Raw genomic sequence first — 18425 nt, forward strand, 5'->3', positions numbered from 1 at the left:
AACAAAACACCAAAATATGATGAAGCTAAAACATATATAAAAATGCTGCAACTATGAGAATTTGACAATGAGGGATATTATGGTGTCATGGGATTGTAATTTGCCACGGATTTCTACTTTTGAAGACACTGTTAAAAAATCCAACAGAAGGTGTTCATGTTTTTCAACCTCAACTGTTATGATAATGCTTGGAATTCACAATTCATTTGCTACATGTTTCCAGAAATTAAATATATTGAGATAATAACGTAGTATAGGAGCGTGGACATCCGGATCTAGGTTCAGCTCACATCCAAATATTTTATGGACGCCGCTATTTGCAGCCCTTTATTTTCTCCCACAACCCATTACATTTCGGTAAATGATTGTTGAAAATCATAAATAACATTTCGGTAAATTACTGTTGAAAACAATATTATATTTCGGTAACTACATGTCGAAAATATGTTCAACTTTCGGTAAACAACTGGCGAACATACATTTTCGGTAAATAGCTGTTGAAAAAAATATTATATTTCGGTAATTGGATGCTGAAAATATATCTCAATTTTGGTAACTAACTGTCGAGTATAATTGAAATTTTTTAACGGTCTATAAGAGAAAATAGATGGCTGCGAATAACAGCGCCCTATTTTATCTAAGTGCATCCTATAAAATACTTCAAGAAATTAGTTTTAAAAAAAAAGTTTGACAGTAGTGAAAATCATTTTTATATATACATATATAATAACAGTCTCAATTCAAAACAGACTATCTTACCTAAGTTAGGTTCGGACCTCTATCTCCAGGCCATATTCAATCAAATTTCGATAATCCGAGCCGTCTAATGTGTTCAGATCGTGTTTTTAAGAGTACTTGCAAGAAACCGGCCAAAAAAATGATCCTAACAGTTGCGCCCTACACCGTTCATTGAAAAACTGCTCGGTTCAAGCCCTTCCCGACTCTTTTTTTTTTCCCGATCCCGCGCAAGTACTCTTAAAAATACGTTCTGGACACATTGAACGGCTTGGATCATCGAAATTTGATAGGAAAAATGGAAGGCCCTAACCTAGCTTAGGTCAAGTGGTCCGCATAGGATCAACAGTGTATATAATAATATCTATATATTTATTTATAACTAATATATAATAAATATCTCACAGTGCAGTTCCGTTTTATTTGTAGTTTTATAACGAAAATCTGCTAACCCGAATCGTGAGTCATGGTTTTTAAATTTTTCAATCTGAGTTTGGACTATTAATCCACAAACAATATCCAAAATATATAGATCACTTTGGTCTCGACTGATTTCACGGTTGACCGAATTTTTTGAACAATCCCAGTGTGGTGGTAGAATTATTTTTCTGTGTAATTGGGGAAATTAGCCACCCGGGATTTAATTTTTGGTGAAATTACACGGACACCCTCTCATCTATCTGGTTTGGACACGGACACCCCCTAACCTTTAAAAACGTCCATACACACCCCCTCATCTACTGAAAAGGAAAAAAAACCTCAACACCGATAACGGAATGAATGAAATGTCAAATATACCTTTGGTAAAATTACACGAACACCCCCTCATCTATCTGGTTTGAACACGGACACCCCATAACCTTTAAAAACGTCCATACACACCCCCTCATCTACTGAAAAGGAAAAAAACCTCAACGTCGTTAACAGAATGAACGAAATGTCAAATATACCCTTTGTTATGCAATGGAGCGACAAGCATACGCCACACTTCACTCGATCAGAAATTTCTCTCCACCCTACTCGTTCATGGTGCCTCTGTCTCTCTTCCTCTCCCTCTTTAACTTGCATTGTAGATCATGGCTAACCCTCGATCGTGAGGAAAACCTAAGTTTCGAAGAACATCGGATCATGTATACTATAGAAAAGCTGTAAATTGTGGCCAACCCTAGATCGTGGCAAACCCTACTTTGGAAGGTATGTTTTATATGTAAAAAAATCCTAGATTTTCTTATTAAATGGCGCAAATGTAGATGTATATGTTCATATTATATGATATATGAATACATTAGGGTTTTTGTTTGAGAATAGTTGGGTTTTTTGAAAGGTGTTGTACAATGGTGTCGATAACCTTTAAAAATTGGGGCTTTTGTTGTTTTACATTTGCTTGTCATCCATTTTGTATTTGAAGTCCTCAAGAGGGCTTTTTCTCCACAACGGCAGTAGGAATCAACCCAGTTTTGGGTTTGGTTGGAGTTGTAGCTCTAACTGAGAGAGAGAGAGAGAGAGAGAGAGAGAGAGAGAGAGAGAGAATCTCTGATATAGAGTGAGAGGGAATCTCTGATATAAAGTGAGAATGAAGAATGAGGTATGAAAGGCAACTGGGTATATGTTGCCATTAAAGGGCATTTTTGTCTAAAATTTGGCGAAAGTATTGACATGTGCCTTGCAACAAACGGTACTGAAACGGAAGGGTGCTCCTTGGGTAACGGTAGAAGATGAGAGGGTGTGTATGAGCGTTTTTAAATGTTAGGGGGTGTCCATGTCTAAACCGAATAGATGAGGGGGTGTTTGTGTAATTTCACCTTAATTTTTCTGTGTAATTTTTGGGAAATTAGCCCCCCGAGATCAACACGGGAACGCGGTTTCGGTTCAACGCGCGAACGTGTTTTGGTTACCCTTTTGCTCTACTGTTTTGTTTTCCTCCGCTGTCCCCTCTCTATTCCCCCCCCTCTCTCTCTCTATCTCTCAAACCAGAAAATCCACAAATCAAACCCACAAATCAAAATCCATGAATCGAACCTCAAATCGAAGCCAAAAATCAAACCTCAAACCCACAAATTGAAAACGTAGAGTTGTTCATGATCGGGGACGCTGAAGAGGTACGGCTATTCACGATCGGAGCTGTCCGCGATCGCTGACGATGACACCGCCACCGCCGCCGCCCACGCGCAGATCTGGAGATGGCGCCAGGGCTGGCGAGGTGTAGTAGCGTGGGAGCAACTGGCGCGATGCAACTGCTGAGACTGCTGGGTCTGTGATTTCCCCCCTTTTTCTCGCCAGTTTTTCGATTTTTGAGTTTTGGTTCGGCTGCTGTAGAGAGAGATGTCTGACGTTGCTCTCCAATTTCTCCTGGACAACCTCCAACATCTTGTAGTCTATAATGCTAATTTGTTCATTGATGTGAAGGACGAAGTTAAAGGTCTTATAGAAGATCTTGAAATGTTGAAAGCATTTATTGAGGACTCGGCGGAGAAGAGCCGCGAGTCTAAAGCAGTACAAGTGCTGGTGACTAATATCAGAGCTCTGACTTTCGAGGCAGAAGATGCCATCGACGTCTTTGTGATGGAGGCTTCTGTCCCAAAGTCCCAAAAATGGCTCCGGAAAATGTTCCATGGCATTAGTCATGCATCTAAGATTCGCAGTGTTGCAGTGAAGGTTCAAACTATAAGGGCAAAGGTGAAAGAAATATACGATAACAAGTTGTACGGCTATGAAGCCCTTCAAGGTAGAGACCCTGCTCTTATCCCTTTTAATCTTTGTATCTACTACGTTTCGTTTCATTACTGATATAATTTTGTGTTGCTTTAAAAAAAAAAAGGTAGAGACCCTGCTGGCCGAAGAAGGATGGAGAGGAGGCCTCCCAACGTCGAGAAAGACAACGTGGTGGGCTTTGACGAAGCGACCACAAATCTAATTGGTTGGCTCACTGGTGGAGCTGAAGACCTACAAGTATTCTCGATCATAGGTATGGCCGGGCTGGGGAAGACGACTCTGGCTAATAAGATTTATTACGACCCTAGAGTTTCGGATGCATTTTCTAGTCTGGCCTGGATTTATGTATCTCAAACTTATACCTGCAAGGACTTGTTCCTTACCATTCTGAAAAGTGTTAATCAAGTCACAAGCAACATGTTTAAGATGAATGAAGACATGTTGGCGGAAGAAGTCAGTCGCATTCTGACTTGGAAATATCTAATTGTTGTGGATGATGTGTGGGGGAAGGAGGACTGGGATAGGATTAAAAGGGCTTTCCCCAACTGCAAAAACGGAAGCAGAATTCTCCTAACGAGTCGAAACAAACCCGTGGCTGTGCATGCCAATCCGCGTTGGCCGGTTTATGAGCTGGATTTTCTGAATCATGATCAAAGTTTTGAGCTGCTCCAGAACAGGGTTTTTGGTGGAGAATGCCCCCAAGAGCGTCAAGACTTGATACCTGTCGGAAAGGAAATCGCAGAACAATGCAACGGTCTACCACTTGCACTTGTGGTAATTGCTGGAATGCTTCAAAACGACATATCCACGGGCTGGTGGGAGACTGTAGCTAAAAGTGTCAACGCATTCCTCGTCAGGAACGAAAAGGAATTGATGGAAGTGCTAGCTCTGAGCTACTATTACTTACCGCCTCACTTGAAAGCATGCTTCCTCTATTTTGGAGTCTTCCCAGAAAACTACGAGATCCCTGTCTGGATATTGTTCCGATTATTGGTCGCCGAGGGATTTGTTCAAAAAATTGAGAATGTATGCTTGGAGGAGATGGCCAAGGAGCACTTGGAGGATCTGGTTTCGAGAAGCCTAGTAATGGTGGACCAAAGGAGTTTTAATGGTCGTATCAAAACATGTCGTATTCATGATATGTTGCGTGACTTGTGCTTGAAAAAGGCTACAGAAGAAAACTTCTTACTTGAGATCAGAGGGCCTGGGGGTACTTCAACTCACCGAACCTCCGCTGTAAGTATCATCAATCGTCGCATTTGTATTCATTCCGGTGTTTTGAGCTACATTTCTTCCAAACCTTCTGCCCCATATGTCCGCTCTTTCTTGTGTTTTGCCAAGGATCAAGTCCTCCTACCCCGTGAACATGTAGGATACATCCCTGAAGAGTTTAAATTGCTTAGGGTATTTCACATCCAACCCCTTAGTTCTCCCCGGTTTCCGAGCGAGATACTACAATTAGTTCATCTTACGTATGTAGCCTTCTCTGGTGACTTCAAATCTATTCCTTCCGACGTATCCAAGCTTTGGAACCTACAAACTCTTATCGTCGAAACGACCTCACGCACCATTGACGTTAAAGCGGACATTTGGAAAATGACACAGTTTAGGCACCTGCATACAAATGCAGCAAGTCAGTTTCCTGGTCTTGTGGCCAAAAAAAGTGAAAGCATACAAACCCTTTCCACCATGGCGCCCGAGAGTTGCACAGAGGGTGTCTTAGGCCAGACTCCATACATAAAGAAACTTGGAATCCGTGGGAAACTAGCCACCCTCCTAGAGGAGCAGCCAGGGTCTCTTTTTGATAACCTTACCAAGTTACAACAACTTGTGACATTGAAGTTGTTGAATGACGTATTCCCTAACCCTCCTGATGAATTTAAACTACAAGGTCTTCCCCATTGGTCCAAGTTCCCACCAAACTTAAAAAGGCTAACCTTGGCCGGTACCTTTCTTGAATGGGAGCACATGTCTGTGCTGGGGATGCTGCCAAAACTCGAGGAGCTCAAGGTAAAGGACAACGCATTTACAGGGGTAAGTTGGAGTGTATGCGACGGGGGTTTCAAGAAACTCAAAGCTCTGCAAATTTGGAAGACAGATCTGGTTCTTTGGGAGGCCAAAATTGATCATTTCCCAATCCTTCAGCACATTGTTCTTAAGGAATGCACCGAGCTAGGGAAGATCCCTTCTAGTTTGGGCGATGTAGAAACACTCCGGACAATTAAGCTTCATCGAACATCACGATCTGCTGCGGATTCCGCAAGAGCCATCAAACACTCCAGGCTAAAGGTCGATATCTTTCCTCCGGATCTTTGACAACGCTCATCTCCAGGTTGGTAAATATTTGAACTTTATAGCATGTATGCATATATATTATTCAAAACTTGGATTTCCCATAGAAAGATAAAATGTAAGAAAAATAAAATTACACTATTATTTTCTTGTACCTGGATACTGGATTGGCCTTGCTATTTAATTTTTTTAATTTTATTTATGTTTCTCATAATATTGTCTGCTTCATTTTCTTCCTGTTCTCCTAATCTAAATCTAAAAATGTACTTTTTTGTTTTTTGTCTTTCGTTTCTTTTGTTATATTTTTTTTCGTATTATAGTCCTCTAAAGTCTAATCGTTATTTATTTTAAAATAGTTTTTACTCAACAGGAGTATCAACACAAATACAAGGACAATCAACCATTTAAGAAAGTCTGACAGCATATATCAACGAAAACCGCATAATGGAGAGAATTAATGACACCTTTGTTCAAGGAAAAAAATAGTAGTATCATCTCGCTTTTCAAATGATGATATCATTATTCAAGTATGACAATTAAAATTAATGGACCTCAATCTCAAGGCCTTGGCTTTGTTGTTTATGCCTCAGCCTTACAGGTTTGCTCCCTCTTAAGTTTTTACGTTCAAAACCTTTCAGGTGCTATCAATTCATTTAGGACTAATTCATACGGAGTTTTGCTCCAATTTTAATTGAGCTGCCCGCAAGTGGGCAGTGGAATTGAGCCTCAAATAAGTTGAATGCGCATAAATTGGTACAAACACCTTAAACCATGATTGACTAAGTTATCAAAAACTAATATGTTTAAGATAGTCTCTAAGAGCTTTATCAATCTTGCTTCGCTTATGTATTGGAATTCGATGATAGCAAGTGATATAAATAGCTAGACTTTCCATAAGTAATACTTATATTCTATCTATTCTATATCTATTCTTCTATATTATAAAGGGAGAGCACCATTTTGTTTGGAGTTTCTTTTGAGGCTGGCTCACATATTCAGTATACCCACATTGTCCTTTAACTGTCACTAAATTACCCTTGCTCCACCATGTGGTATCCCCCAACCAAGAAGATGATAATCAAGAAGATGAAAACTGGCATAGGATGAAGAAGATGAAAACTATCGTACCCAATACTACCGTACATCCTCAATGCTCTTTTATTTTTTGAACTGCCTTTGCCTCTCTCTCTCTCTCTCTCTCTCTCTCTCTCTGTGTGTGTGTTTTTGGTGAATTGAAGTTGCAACATTTCAGGTTTGCCTCGTCTCTTTTCCGATTTTGCTTAAATCAAATTGCACACGTTCGCTTTTTTTGAACTGCCTTTGCCTCTCTTTCTCTCTCTGTATGTTTTTGGTGAATTGAAGTTGAAACATTTCAGGTTTGCCTTATCTCTTTTCCAATTTTGCTTAAATCAAATTGCACACGCATAGAAAGTGCCCAGCCGCTATTTAACAGATTACACTACTACATTTGTCGTAAGCAATGCTGTGTTGAATTTCGCGAACATATATGATGCTTGGGTAGCCCAAATTTCAGGGTCTCTACGTTCTGCTCTCTCTCCTTCCGCGTTCTCAGCGCTATGGATTACGTCTCCACGACCAGGCCGCCGACAACTCCCACCGCATTGAATTCGACACCACTGCCGCTGCCTCCGCCGAAGACGACTGGATCTATCAGTTTCCCAATGTGGCCCCCACGCCGACAACTCATCCGTTGAGACTCAAGCTTGATCCGCTCTCGAGTTTTTCATCTCTGTTTCCAATCCGTTAAATTAGGATTCCGGTCGTTCGATTCGCTATCTTTTATTTATCGAGTTCTCTTTGTACTTTTTAACAGATTTTGGGCTGCGATTTTGTACTGATTATTATTATCTGGAGTCTTTTTGGAAAGAAAATAAATTCTTTACACCAGTGTAACCATTTGTTTCATCCAAATCAATTACATTGCGCCACGTTGTAAAACAGTGGTTCCAATCAGTAAAAAATGGTGACGTGGCGCAATATAATTAATTTGAAGGAAACAAATATTTACACCGGCGGTGTAAAAAATTTAATCTCTTTTGGAAATACATTGTGAGGGTTTGTTTCTGCCATGATTATCTCCTGATACTTAATTTTTTTATTGTGATTGACTGCTTTTGTGCAAGTTTTCTTTTGGAATATTTAAATATTCATCCTCTTTATTTATGTCATGTAAGAATTCATTCCACCATTTTTTCACACTTATGTTTTCATCCTTTTAGTGTGTGAATTACCTTTCTTACCCTTTTCACTATGATATACATATATTATGTTATATTGCTTTCCTAATTTAGTGGGATTGGATTTGATTGTTTTCTCAATTTAATGAGATTGGATTGGATTATTTTCCTAATTCAATGTTATATTGCTTTCCTAATTTAGTGTGATTGAATTTGATTGTTTTTTCAATTTAGTGAGATTGGATTGGATTTTTTTTTTCTAATTCAATGGGATTTGATAAATTTCAATATGATTGATTATTTATTTTTAGGAATATAACATGATAAGTTGATCACATATTTGCATTTTTTCTTTATTCTTCGAGTTGGCCAACCAGATAACAGAAGGTCATATTTTTCATTGATCTTATTACATGGAACGTGGTTAAATTACCGTAAAAAAATATATAACATGACATTCAAACTTTTACATGGTTAAATTACCATGACATTGTATGGTTAAATTACCATGACGATTACTATGTGGACATGATTAATATTCCATGATTCGAACAAATATTTCATGGTAAATGGTTCAAATAAATAAAAAACCATTCAATCTGTGTATCGTCATGGAAATCTTCTTTAATAGTCATGGTAAGAATACCCAAACAAGCCATAAATATAAAAAAATCAACGAACAAGACAAGAAAAAAAACATGAATATTCAATCGCCGATTCATGGTTAATAAACTATGAATACCCAAATCATATAAACAAAAAAAAAAACTTCAAATCATTACATCTTGAAGATTTGCTCCGGCGACAACGATTACGTCCACTTCTCCGTTAAACTTCATTGACGATAGAAGATGATTGATTGGCGAAAGGGGGGACGGAATCGATTGATAGCAACGGTACTGAAAGGAGATTTCTGTCGGCTTCATTGACGACGATGGAGGATGATTGATCAGCGAATGGAGGACGAATGGAGGACGAATGGAGAGAGAGAGAGAGAGAGAGAGAGAGAGAGAGAGAGAGAGATGCTTACTTATATATAATCCCACCCGAATTATTGGGATCCATAATTTTAGGGATTGAACAGAAATCGTGGGACGGGATGGGAAAGATTATGTTTTGGTCTCATTTTCTGGTATATATATATATTAGGGGCACTTTTGGTATAAAAAAAATAGGGATAAAATCATAACTGTTCAAAAAATGGAGGATGAATACTTAAGTTGGATGAGATTTGAGGATGGATAATTAAGCCTTCCTTTTCTTTTCTGGACAAATATTAAAGATTGAATTCCTTAAAGTTGATGTTCAAAAAAAAGAATTCCTTCAAGTTGTAACTCAAAATTTGCGATTTTCTGAGTTAGGATTTTTTCGCAGGCTTCCAAATTTAAGGCTTTTGAAATTTTTTTTTGGTATCAATGGTGATGGTTTTGGTTAATTGAAAGGTTCTGTTATTTTTATTTGCTATGCCTTGAATAATTCTTCAAGATGAAGAAAGGAATAAGGAAATGGTGCGGAGTCACGGTTGCTTTGGGTCTCTAGACCCAATTCTTTTTTTTTTGCAATCTCGAATAAGTTTTCTCCTTGATTATTATTATTCTTATTTCTCTATCTATATCTCTTCACTCAATATCCAAAAAGTTTTCCTCAAATCCCAAACCAAACAAAGTTGGTGGGCTGATTCTATTTGCATCCCATTTTTATCTTCATACAGCCCGTTAAAATTGAATCGATCGTCATTTCGGACCTCTAAACATTAAAATTTCAACGTGAATCTTAAAAAATATGCAATATGAATATTGTTTGATAGATCTCAATTAGTTTTATAATATGATATTTTTGCATTTTTTATAAAACATTTAGATTGTGAGATATAGACGATTTTTTTTGAAAGACATGTATAATGAAAATGGACAAATAAAATGGGACAGATAGAATAACTAATTATTTAGGTCATTATAGAAGATCGGTCTTTTAGAGTATACCGAGAAGATATGGGCAATACTATTCGCAGCCCTTTATTTTCTCCTATAGTCCGTTAAAAATTTTCAATTATACTCGATAGTTTGTTACCGAAATTGAGATACATTTTCAGAGTCCAATTACCAAAATATAATATTTTTTTTAATAGCTATTTACCGAAAATGTATGTTCGGCAGTTGTTTAACGAAAGTTGAACATATTTTTGACATGTAGTTACCGAAATATAATCTCGTTTTCAACAGCTATTTACCGAAATGTTATTTATGATTTTCAACAACTATTTACCGAAATATAGTAGATTATGGGAGAAAATAAAGTGCTGCGAATAGTCGCGCTCGAAGATATATACGAGAGAGTTGGCCAAAGGCGCTCAACCTTCAATCTCAAAAGAATCCACGATTAGAACTGATCTTAGATTTTGGTTTAGTTTGAGAAACAGCCAAGTAGTTTACGAATACTCATAAACAAACTTCAATCTTTACTCAAATTATAAACTAGAAAGCAAAAAGGGAAAATACAGATGTGCTGGAATATAAGCAAAAGGAGATAAGGAAAGCATTGTAGAGAGAGGAAGTCTGCACTTTTGGTCGAGAAAAGAAGAAAGCAGAGAAAAAGAAACATAAAGTGTAAAAGCATTGTAGAGAGAGGAAGTCTGCACTTTTGGTCGAGAAAAGAAAGCAGAGAAAAAGAAACATAAAGTGTAAAAAGAAAGAGCCGTGCTACGGCCACCGACTTAGAGTCAGGACTGACTGCCATGTGGGGTTCATTACGAATCTTACACTTACACTGAAAATCTAAATCATTCAATAATTTTTTTAATTAAAGTGTAAAAAGAAAGAGCCGTGCTGCGGCCACCGACTTAGAGTCAGGACTGACTGCCATGTGAGGTTCATTACGGGTCTTACACTGACAATCTAAATCATTCAATAATTTTTAAAAAAAAATTAAGTGGGCTCAAGAAATTTTAATTCAATCCGATATGCGTAAGTTTTCGATCCAATAATTTTAAAATTTTTTTTGAACGGTAGATTTTCCGTGTAAGACTTGTAATCAATGTAATGGCCCCCGCACGACGATGGATCCTAAATCGGTGGCCACCCATCGGTGGCAGTAGCTTTTTCGAAAAAGAAATACCCCGTATCTAACTTGGGAGTTTCCTATTGGCTTCCTTCCTTTCTCTTTTGGGAGTTGGAGGGCTGCTGTCCCTTGAGGGACAGCAGCGTGCTGTCCCAGCCGAGGGGATTCCGCTCTAGTTTCACTTCGATGATCGGAAACGTTCACTTCGTAGAGCTCGTCGAGTTGAACAAATATGCAAAAAATCAGCTCGATCGGATATCATTAAGTACCTAATCGAAACACATATAACTTGCCAATAATGGGTTCTATTAGATTTGATCTAGTATTTCGAATCCATTCTTTTCAAGATAAAAAGGTTTCGATTAGACACTTAATGATATCTGATCAAGCTGATTTTTTTTGATGTTCGTTCAACTCGACAAACTCTATAAAGTGAACGTTTCCGATCCTCGGAGCAAGACCAGAGCGGGACTCCCTCGGCCGAGACAGCACGCTCAAGGGACAGCAGCCCCCAACTCCTTTTCGGCCGGATTCATAGTATAATACTCTCTCCGTCCCATTTTGTTCCGCCTGTTTTCTTTTTTGGACGTCCTAAAAAATTGTTTATATCTCACAATCTATAATATTTTATATATTCAATATGGATCTTGTTCGATAGATCTCAATTTATTTTATTCAACAAAGTTTTCAAAATCATAAAAACCATAATAGATTGTGAGATATTGACAAATTTTTTGAGATGTTCCAAAAAAAGAAACAAGCGGAACAAAGTGGGACGGATGGAGTAATACTGGCTTGAAGGGAGTCCGAATCTGGTGTGGTCCGCACATGAGATTTTAAGCAAAATGATCCAGTGTGGCTTGCATTTGTGAGCTGAGAATCGAACGGGTGAAAGCAAAATTTTAAAGAAAATCCAGCGAATGATATTTCGCCATGTGGCCTGATAAGTACACCTCCCATTCGCTGTTGCCGACGCCGCTTTTTTCTTTTTTCTTGATCCGCCGACGCTGCTTGTCCTCATGTGGAGATTCATTCCAAAGTCATCGAAGACGACCCACGGCAATTCATCACCGTAGACTTGACTTTTTCGTTTTTTTTTTTTTTTTTTTTGTGATCAGACCGTAGACTTGACTCTAATCTTTCTCCTCTGCACTGTAACTTCCGTTTCTCTCGATCTCTTGGGCGGTGACAAAGCTTCCTCTGCTCTCTCTCTCTCTCTCTCTCTCTCTCTCTCTCTCTCTCTTGTTTGGGTGGGTTCGTGGTTGTGGAGGTATTTCAGTTACATTTGAAACAGTTCCCTCTCTAAATTGCAATCATCAATCGCCAATTAAATGGAAGGGACTGTTCCATTCAAACTTCAAGGCTAAATCCCATTCTACTTGTCCTCCTGTATTTCTAACTCCCTTTTACATGGTCAATCTGTAGAGGGAGAGAGATGGGTGACACTGCTGTTGATTTTTTCTTAGAGACCTTGCAGCAGCTTATAACGAGCTCCAATCTTGATTTTATCATAGAGGAGAAACATCAACTTCAATCTCTTGAAGAGGAGATAAAGGACCTGAGATGGTTCCTCACGATTACGGAGAAGAAACGCAACGAGCATTTAGAAGTGATGAAACTGGTGAAGCAGATCAGAGATGTGGTATCCGAGGCGGAGAACATTGTAGAACTATTTGTAGATCTTGTTTCGAAGGTTGATGTCGCCTTTGATACTCTTCCACTACTACAATAATCGTAAAAGATGACAGTTTAAAAGTGTCATTAAACATGAAAGATGTCAGTTTTGAAACTGTCATCTATGGAGCTGTCATTAAAAGTCTGAAGCTTAAAATGACAGTTTGGAACTGTCATCGATATCTATAAAGATGACGCTTTTTAAATGTAATTGAAAGTAGAAGATGACAATTTTAAAACGTCATTAAAGTACTTTAAAACTGTCATTTTTTGAAAAGATGACGTTGTTTACGTGTAATTAAAAAGTGAAAGATGACAGTTATAAAGCATCATTAAAAGTGTAATATTACAGTTACAAACCGTAATTAAAAGTGGTCTAAACTGTCATCTTTTATGTCATGACGGTTTTTAACTGTAATATAAAATCCTAACATCACACCTATTAGCTGTCATCTCTTTATTATGTTTTATATATATATATACACACACGATGCCACTTTTTCTGTATTATCTAAAAAAATATGAAAATGAGAGAATCAACCATTCTTTGTTCCAAGACAAGATCATATTAATTAAGACAATAAAAAAAAATAAAATCATCCAATAACAGAAAAAAGTCTATATATTAATAATTAAAACATAAAATCATTCTCTAGTACACAAAGTTTCCAGTCATCTTTCAAAAACTAATTGCTAATTAAAAATGTACGGAATACAAATAAATAATGACTAGCTAGATAGTGTTAAAATAAATCAGCTCTGTATTCTTCAATCCAAAAAGTTGTGTTGTTCACCGTGTGTCCTGCATTAAACACGATATACAACTCGTTAAACACAACATCTAAAAGGGAAAAATAACTCAATTGATAGATTACAATAAAACATTACAAAGATAAAGGATCGCGAGCACGATCCCATGAAAAACAAGCAAATGAGAATAGAAATATAACAATGAACTAAAAAGGGGATCTATTCGAAAGACCGGCCGGCGCCCACCCCACTAGAGGGGCTGAGAAATTAATAGAGTAAAAACTTATCTTCAAGCTTTACCTTATTGTGATCGTTCAGAGGGCAATCCGTTTGTTAAGGGCGCAATAGCGAAAAATTTCCTAAGGAAGCATCTGCTTTTTTTATTAGTCCTCTCGGTAAAGAACTTGAAGTACATTATCTCTATTGTCTATTTGTTGTTTTTTCTTCCCTCCCCCCTTAGGTTAGTTACCGTCTGTACTAATCAATCCTTTCCGAAGCTAAGATTATATATTCGTCCTCGGCCAATCACCGGTTTGTTCCCTAGATGGGAACTGTTTCCTTCAACCAATGAAAGGGGATACTTGCTCTAGCTGGATTGGTTTAACAGTGGATCAAAAAAAAAACTAAAAAAGAACTAGAGTGAAAAGGCCACAACCCCACTGAAAAGATAACAACCCTCATTCAATACTCTCACCCACAACACCCTCAAAACAACAGCATAATATAAGGATCAGATAGCTGTTCTTGTTCCTTAATCAACCAGACTAATATAGCAGCAGATGTTCCTTTTACATTAACCAAGATATTCATTGTTTAACTAAGATGAATATTGCCAAAAAGATTTGAGTATATTGAGCCATCATAAGTGTGGAAACTGGCGCACATGGGTAACAGAATTTAGCCCATCATCCACATCATAAGCTGAACACTCCATCACACACCCTCACTAGTGCAGACAATATTAACCAAGCTTTTTAATCCACATCATATGCTGCACGTACCATATTTGCAAGTTTGCAACCAATTCTCAAAGCTGCTTCTTGATACAAAGACTATATGCTATTATATAAGAGTGTACTTCTATAGTAATTCGTGTAATGTTTTTCAATTCATGTGTGAGTGTGCGTATAGTAGATACACCAACTAAAACCGGAATGCAAGAATATGATGCTTGAAAACACTTTGAGAGACTTACAGGTAATTAGGGGTACTCCGTGTAGCTTAAAAGAATTGTTGCTCATATTTTGTCATGACGAAGTTTATCCAGTCGACTCGCACTTCATCAATTTCAGCTTTCGTATATGTGTTCCTTCCATTGAACTTCATAACACATCATTATGAGTTACACATATAAAAGTTGGTCTCAAAAAGCAATACAAAGCAAAATAGAAAGCTAAAAATATATCTTACATTATTTTTGCTTAATATGCCCTGATCTCTAATCAAGTCTCGCATGAACATCATTACGTAGAACCCGCATTCCACATATGTCAGTTGTTTTGGGCACTATAAACAAGTACACAATTTTCATAAGAAAAGGTGTATAAGCAACATCACTGGCAACACCCCCAAAAAATTGAGCCCCATCAATACCTGAACAACTTTCCATTGTAGACTTCTCCTCCTATTTCCCTTGTTTCCTTCATAAATTATGAATGCACTTCACAAAGGGAATCAATACTTGTAATTAGCACCAATGCACATAATAAAAAATAGTCAAATTATACTGCACAATTTAAAATACTTACGTGCTAATTAGGATTTTAATGTTCAAAGGGACTTTACTGTTGATTGAATCAAGATAGTATACAGTTGAAGTAGACTCTTCAATGACTAACAACACCCAGTGGGCCCTATATATAATCATATCATAAGTACCAGCATATTAAGCCATTTCACTAATGGATGTGGAAAATAATACAAATATTAAACCAAGACAAAATTACCCAATATTACAAGGAGCGAAAACCAATTCACCGGACTTTGCATCCTCTAGTCTACGTGCAAGCAATGCTTCATGTGAGTCATCACCAGGCTTATTTTTTACACTTGTAATATATGGGTTGACAAAGAAAAAACTTCTATGCATGTTTGAGGCCTTCATAACTTCATATAGATAGCTGACCAAATAGAGTCATTAGCAATAATACATGTAAACATATATCTACTTACATGACATAACTTGCTAGTCTTACCTCATATACAACACAATGCATTGAATGGATAGCTCTTTCAGTTCACATATGTATCCCATGTCTACCTTTTGTAGATGATAATCAACATCCACGCCAAATAAATCCTTCTCGACTTTCATTTCTATGGCTTTAAGGGGTAAGAGATGCTTGACAAGTGAAGCGAACGATCGAATGGACTCCAGATTTTTTTCACAGGCAACATTTTTTGAAGTAGCCTAAGTTCAAAAATGTCAAGGGTTAACAAATACAGACTGTAAATAAGGAATATTAATGAAGCTACGATTGCATAATTTACCTCATTGCCAACCACTTCACGATTTTTTGAGGCTCCCTAATAGAAAGTTCCCAAAAAAAAAAAAAAATTTGTAAGCCCACCCAATTTAACCAAATTGTAGTAAACGATTTTGCATTGAGAACATCATACCTTATTGCCAGCAATTCCAAGATTTCCCTTATTGCCAACAATTCCAAGATTTCCCTTATTGCTAGCAATTTCAAGATTTCCCTGACGAAAAAAATTAAAAAATATAGTAAATATATATCTCATTAATTCAACTAACCAATAGTACAACTATTATAACAGACGTCTACCTCATAATCAACCAATACAAGTTTTTTCGGCCAAGCCAATTGATACCCCAATGCCTCTCCTACGGTGGCTGCCTCTCCTGGGATGGGTATAGGAAGAAGGGCATCCTCGACAATCACAACATCAACAGACACACGTACATTGTCTGGGCCAAGCAAAACTGTATGAATCGTTTCATGTGGTCCAACTCTCTCATACATTGTACCATGAGCAACAATGTGTTCACGGGATCCCACTGCCAATTTACATTGTTTGCTCTACGACAAATTGCACAAATTAAATATCAAACACTAAGTGAGAATACATTGAGAACCTAAAGAATAACTTACCACTTGAAATTAAATTACCATACCTTTTTTACTTTTTGTCGAGGACCTGGACTAGGGGGCAGGTTGTCCTCGGTTATCACCCTATTTTCCATTGTAATAGGATCAAAATGCGCCATATTATCGTCAGTTACCACCTTATTTACCATTGGACTTGGATGAAGCTGTGGACTACCCATATTGTCATTTTCGAAGGTGTTTGAACCAGCATAGTCAGAATGGGGTGTATTTGGTAAGCTTTGTTTCAGTGCATTGACCTGTACTTTCAAATCTGAAACCGTTGCCTCAAGGTTTTGCTGCCTCTCCTCACAACATGAATGGATTCCTCGTCTAGGCACATGAAAGTAGGCGCTTGGCGTGACAAATCCTCCTACAGCCCTTAATCGCCCGGAATGTTCACGAGTACCCAATGCTAGAGTTAGGATATCGTTGGCTCCTTCAACAGATAAACTTCCATCTTCCACCTGTCTGGTTATCTTGTCCTGTATAACACACCAGTATATATGAAGGAACAATATCAAAATAAATCATCTACAGTTAAGTGCATTATTAAAAATATTACTATTTTCGCCGCTTGCTTCTCAATTTCCTTGTCATCATACTCGCCATTTTTATTCTGACGTGCCTTCTTCCACATGACACTCCTATCAAATTTCTTGGCTTTTGATTTACTACGAGTCCCTGAATTGGGAGCTGAGCTTGGATCAGAGGTTGGCTTGGCACGGCTGACTAGATCTTCAGCTTGTTTCTACGAATAAACAGGAAAATAATTCGATATCTAATAACTAACAAAGCAAAGTCATATGTATAGATACCTTTTTATGAGATAACGTTAATTACATAATTTTTTTTTTGTACAATTACAAATTCTACCAAAACTTACTAGTTCCGCTTCAAACTTAGCGTAGCTCTTTCGGCTGAGTCTATGGTTACATTTATTGGCACTCCGGCTCTCTCGTTGAACATTACTTGTTGCCTTCAAAAAAATATAGAGAAAACTCAGTATTTAGCTACACAAAATGATAGAGAAAGATTCAAGTAGTTAGGCGTCTCCATCGTTGTAATAAACATGAGACCACAGTTACCTCAAATTCTTTGCAATTTCTCTTTTTGACAAATGAGTCCCAGTGATTTTGTTCTATGAAAGAATAGATTCCAGGTGGCTTTGAAATAAGCTCAGGATCTGACTTGTATCTACACATGTGCTTCGTCAAGGTTTGCTTGAATGTCCTCCATTTTACTGAGATCGAAGATAAAACTTGCTTTTTACTGTTCAGATCCACATCAAATGCCGTCTGAAAAATTAAAAAATAAGTTGTAAAAGTAGTGAATCAGTTGACTGATCAAATGAAATTAATATCAAAAGTCGAGACACAAGTCAAGGTACCTGCACAGATTTCCACAATTTGTCCTTCAAATCATCTGGTACGTGATGCCAATCTTTATGAATTACCGGGACCATTGTTCGAGCCAGAACTCCAAGATAACTCACAAACTTTGGTTGATCTTTCCCTACTGGCCGACCCTGCTCATCATATAGAACGACTATCCGTATACCGACACTCTTATTTTTTGTAATCTCGGGTAGAGTTGTGGAACCTCTGCCCTTCCTTTTTTTACCCTGTGAATCCCTTGGTGACGTTGGTGCACTCTCTTCATTATTAGCTTGGTTAATAGAGGAATCCATCCTGTATCAAAATGTCACAAAAAAATTAGACCTCACATGTAAATAATACATTGAGTTAGTAGTTACCCCTGTAAAGAATGAGCAAATCAGCTTACATGGAAAACCAACATTTACAATGTACGTGAATAAAGCAACAATGAATGAACAATACAATCATTTAAAATTCCAAGTCCAAATAAATAACGCAACAATGTAGAATGTAGATGAACT

General features: G+C 37.6%; 2 protein-coding genes across 5 annotated transcripts; one reads left to right on the forward strand and one right to left on the reverse strand.

Moving 5' to 3' along the window:
- The first annotated feature begins 2616 nt into the window (after positions 1-2616).
- On the forward strand, positions 2617-7882 carry LOC131316142 (disease resistance protein RPP13-like). Of its 2 annotated transcripts, none has more exons than XM_058345420.1 (3): positions 2617-3460; positions 3554-5779; positions 7262-7882. In XM_058345420.1, the coding sequence occupies exons 1-2, from the start codon at positions 3058-3060 to the stop codon at positions 5761-5763; spliced, it is 2613 nt and encodes an 870-aa protein (XP_058201403.1). In that variant the 5' UTR covers positions 2617-3057; the 3' UTR covers positions 5764-5779; positions 7262-7882. The 2 variants fall into 2 exon arrangements, with proteins under 2 accessions (XP_058201403.1, XP_058201402.1); XM_058345419.1 differs by having other exon boundaries at positions 7274-7882.
- A 5424-nt stretch (positions 7883-13306) lies between these two features.
- Positions 13307-18367, reverse strand: LOC131316612 (uncharacterized). 3 transcript variants are annotated; one of them, XM_058346043.1, is made up of 15 exons: positions 17916-18367; positions 17614-17823; positions 17412-17504; positions 17091-17276; positions 16555-17010; positions 16205-16459; positions 16038-16091; positions 15909-15944; positions 15614-15828; positions 15365-15538; positions 15167-15271; positions 15012-15078; positions 14829-14924; positions 14614-14738; positions 13307-13470 (listed from the first exon to the last, which is right to left on the reverse strand). In XM_058346043.1, the coding sequence occupies exons 1-14, from the start codon at positions 18213-18215 to the stop codon at positions 14640-14642; spliced, it is 2346 nt and encodes a 781-aa protein (XP_058202026.1). In that variant the 5' UTR covers positions 18216-18367; the 3' UTR covers positions 13307-13470; positions 14614-14639. The 3 variants fall into 3 exon arrangements, with proteins under 3 accessions (XP_058202026.1, XP_058202025.1, XP_058202027.1); XM_058346042.1 differs by having other exon boundaries at positions 13308-13470; positions 16038-16118; XM_058346044.1 differs by having other exon boundaries at positions 13308-13470; positions 16038-16118; positions 17614-17768; positions 17916-18043.
- Between the last annotated feature and the right edge of the window lie 58 nt (positions 18368-18425).

Source organism: Rhododendron vialii, chromosome 2a (genome assembly GCF_030253575.1).
Source record: "Rhododendron vialii isolate Sample 1 chromosome 2a, ASM3025357v1".
Lineage (NCBI taxonomy): Eukaryota > Viridiplantae > Streptophyta > Magnoliopsida > Ericales > Ericaceae > Rhododendron > Rhododendron vialii.

Excerpts from the sequence above, each read along its gene's own strand:
- LOC131316142 (XM_058345420.1), top strand. The coding sequence starts at position 3,058 with ATGTCTGACGTTGCTCTCCAATTTCTCCTGGACAACCTCCAACATCTT. Across the intron at positions 3,461-3,553 it reads CGGCTATGAAGCCCTTCAAG|GTAGAGACCCTGCTGGCCGA; the intron begins GTAGAGACCCTG and ends AAAAAAAAAAAG.
- LOC131316612 (XM_058346042.1), bottom strand. The coding sequence starts at position 18,215 with ATGGATTCCTCTATTAACCAAGCTAATAATGAAGAGAGTGCACCAACG. Across the intron at positions 16,119-16,204 it reads TTGTATTGGTTGATTATGAG|GGAAATCTTGAAATTGCTAG; the intron begins GTAGACGTCTGT and ends TTTTTTCGTCAG. Across the intron at positions 15,829-15,908 it reads GTGAAGTGGTTGGCAATGAG|GCTACTTCAAAAAATGTTGC; the intron begins GTAAATTATGCA and ends TTTTGAACTTAG.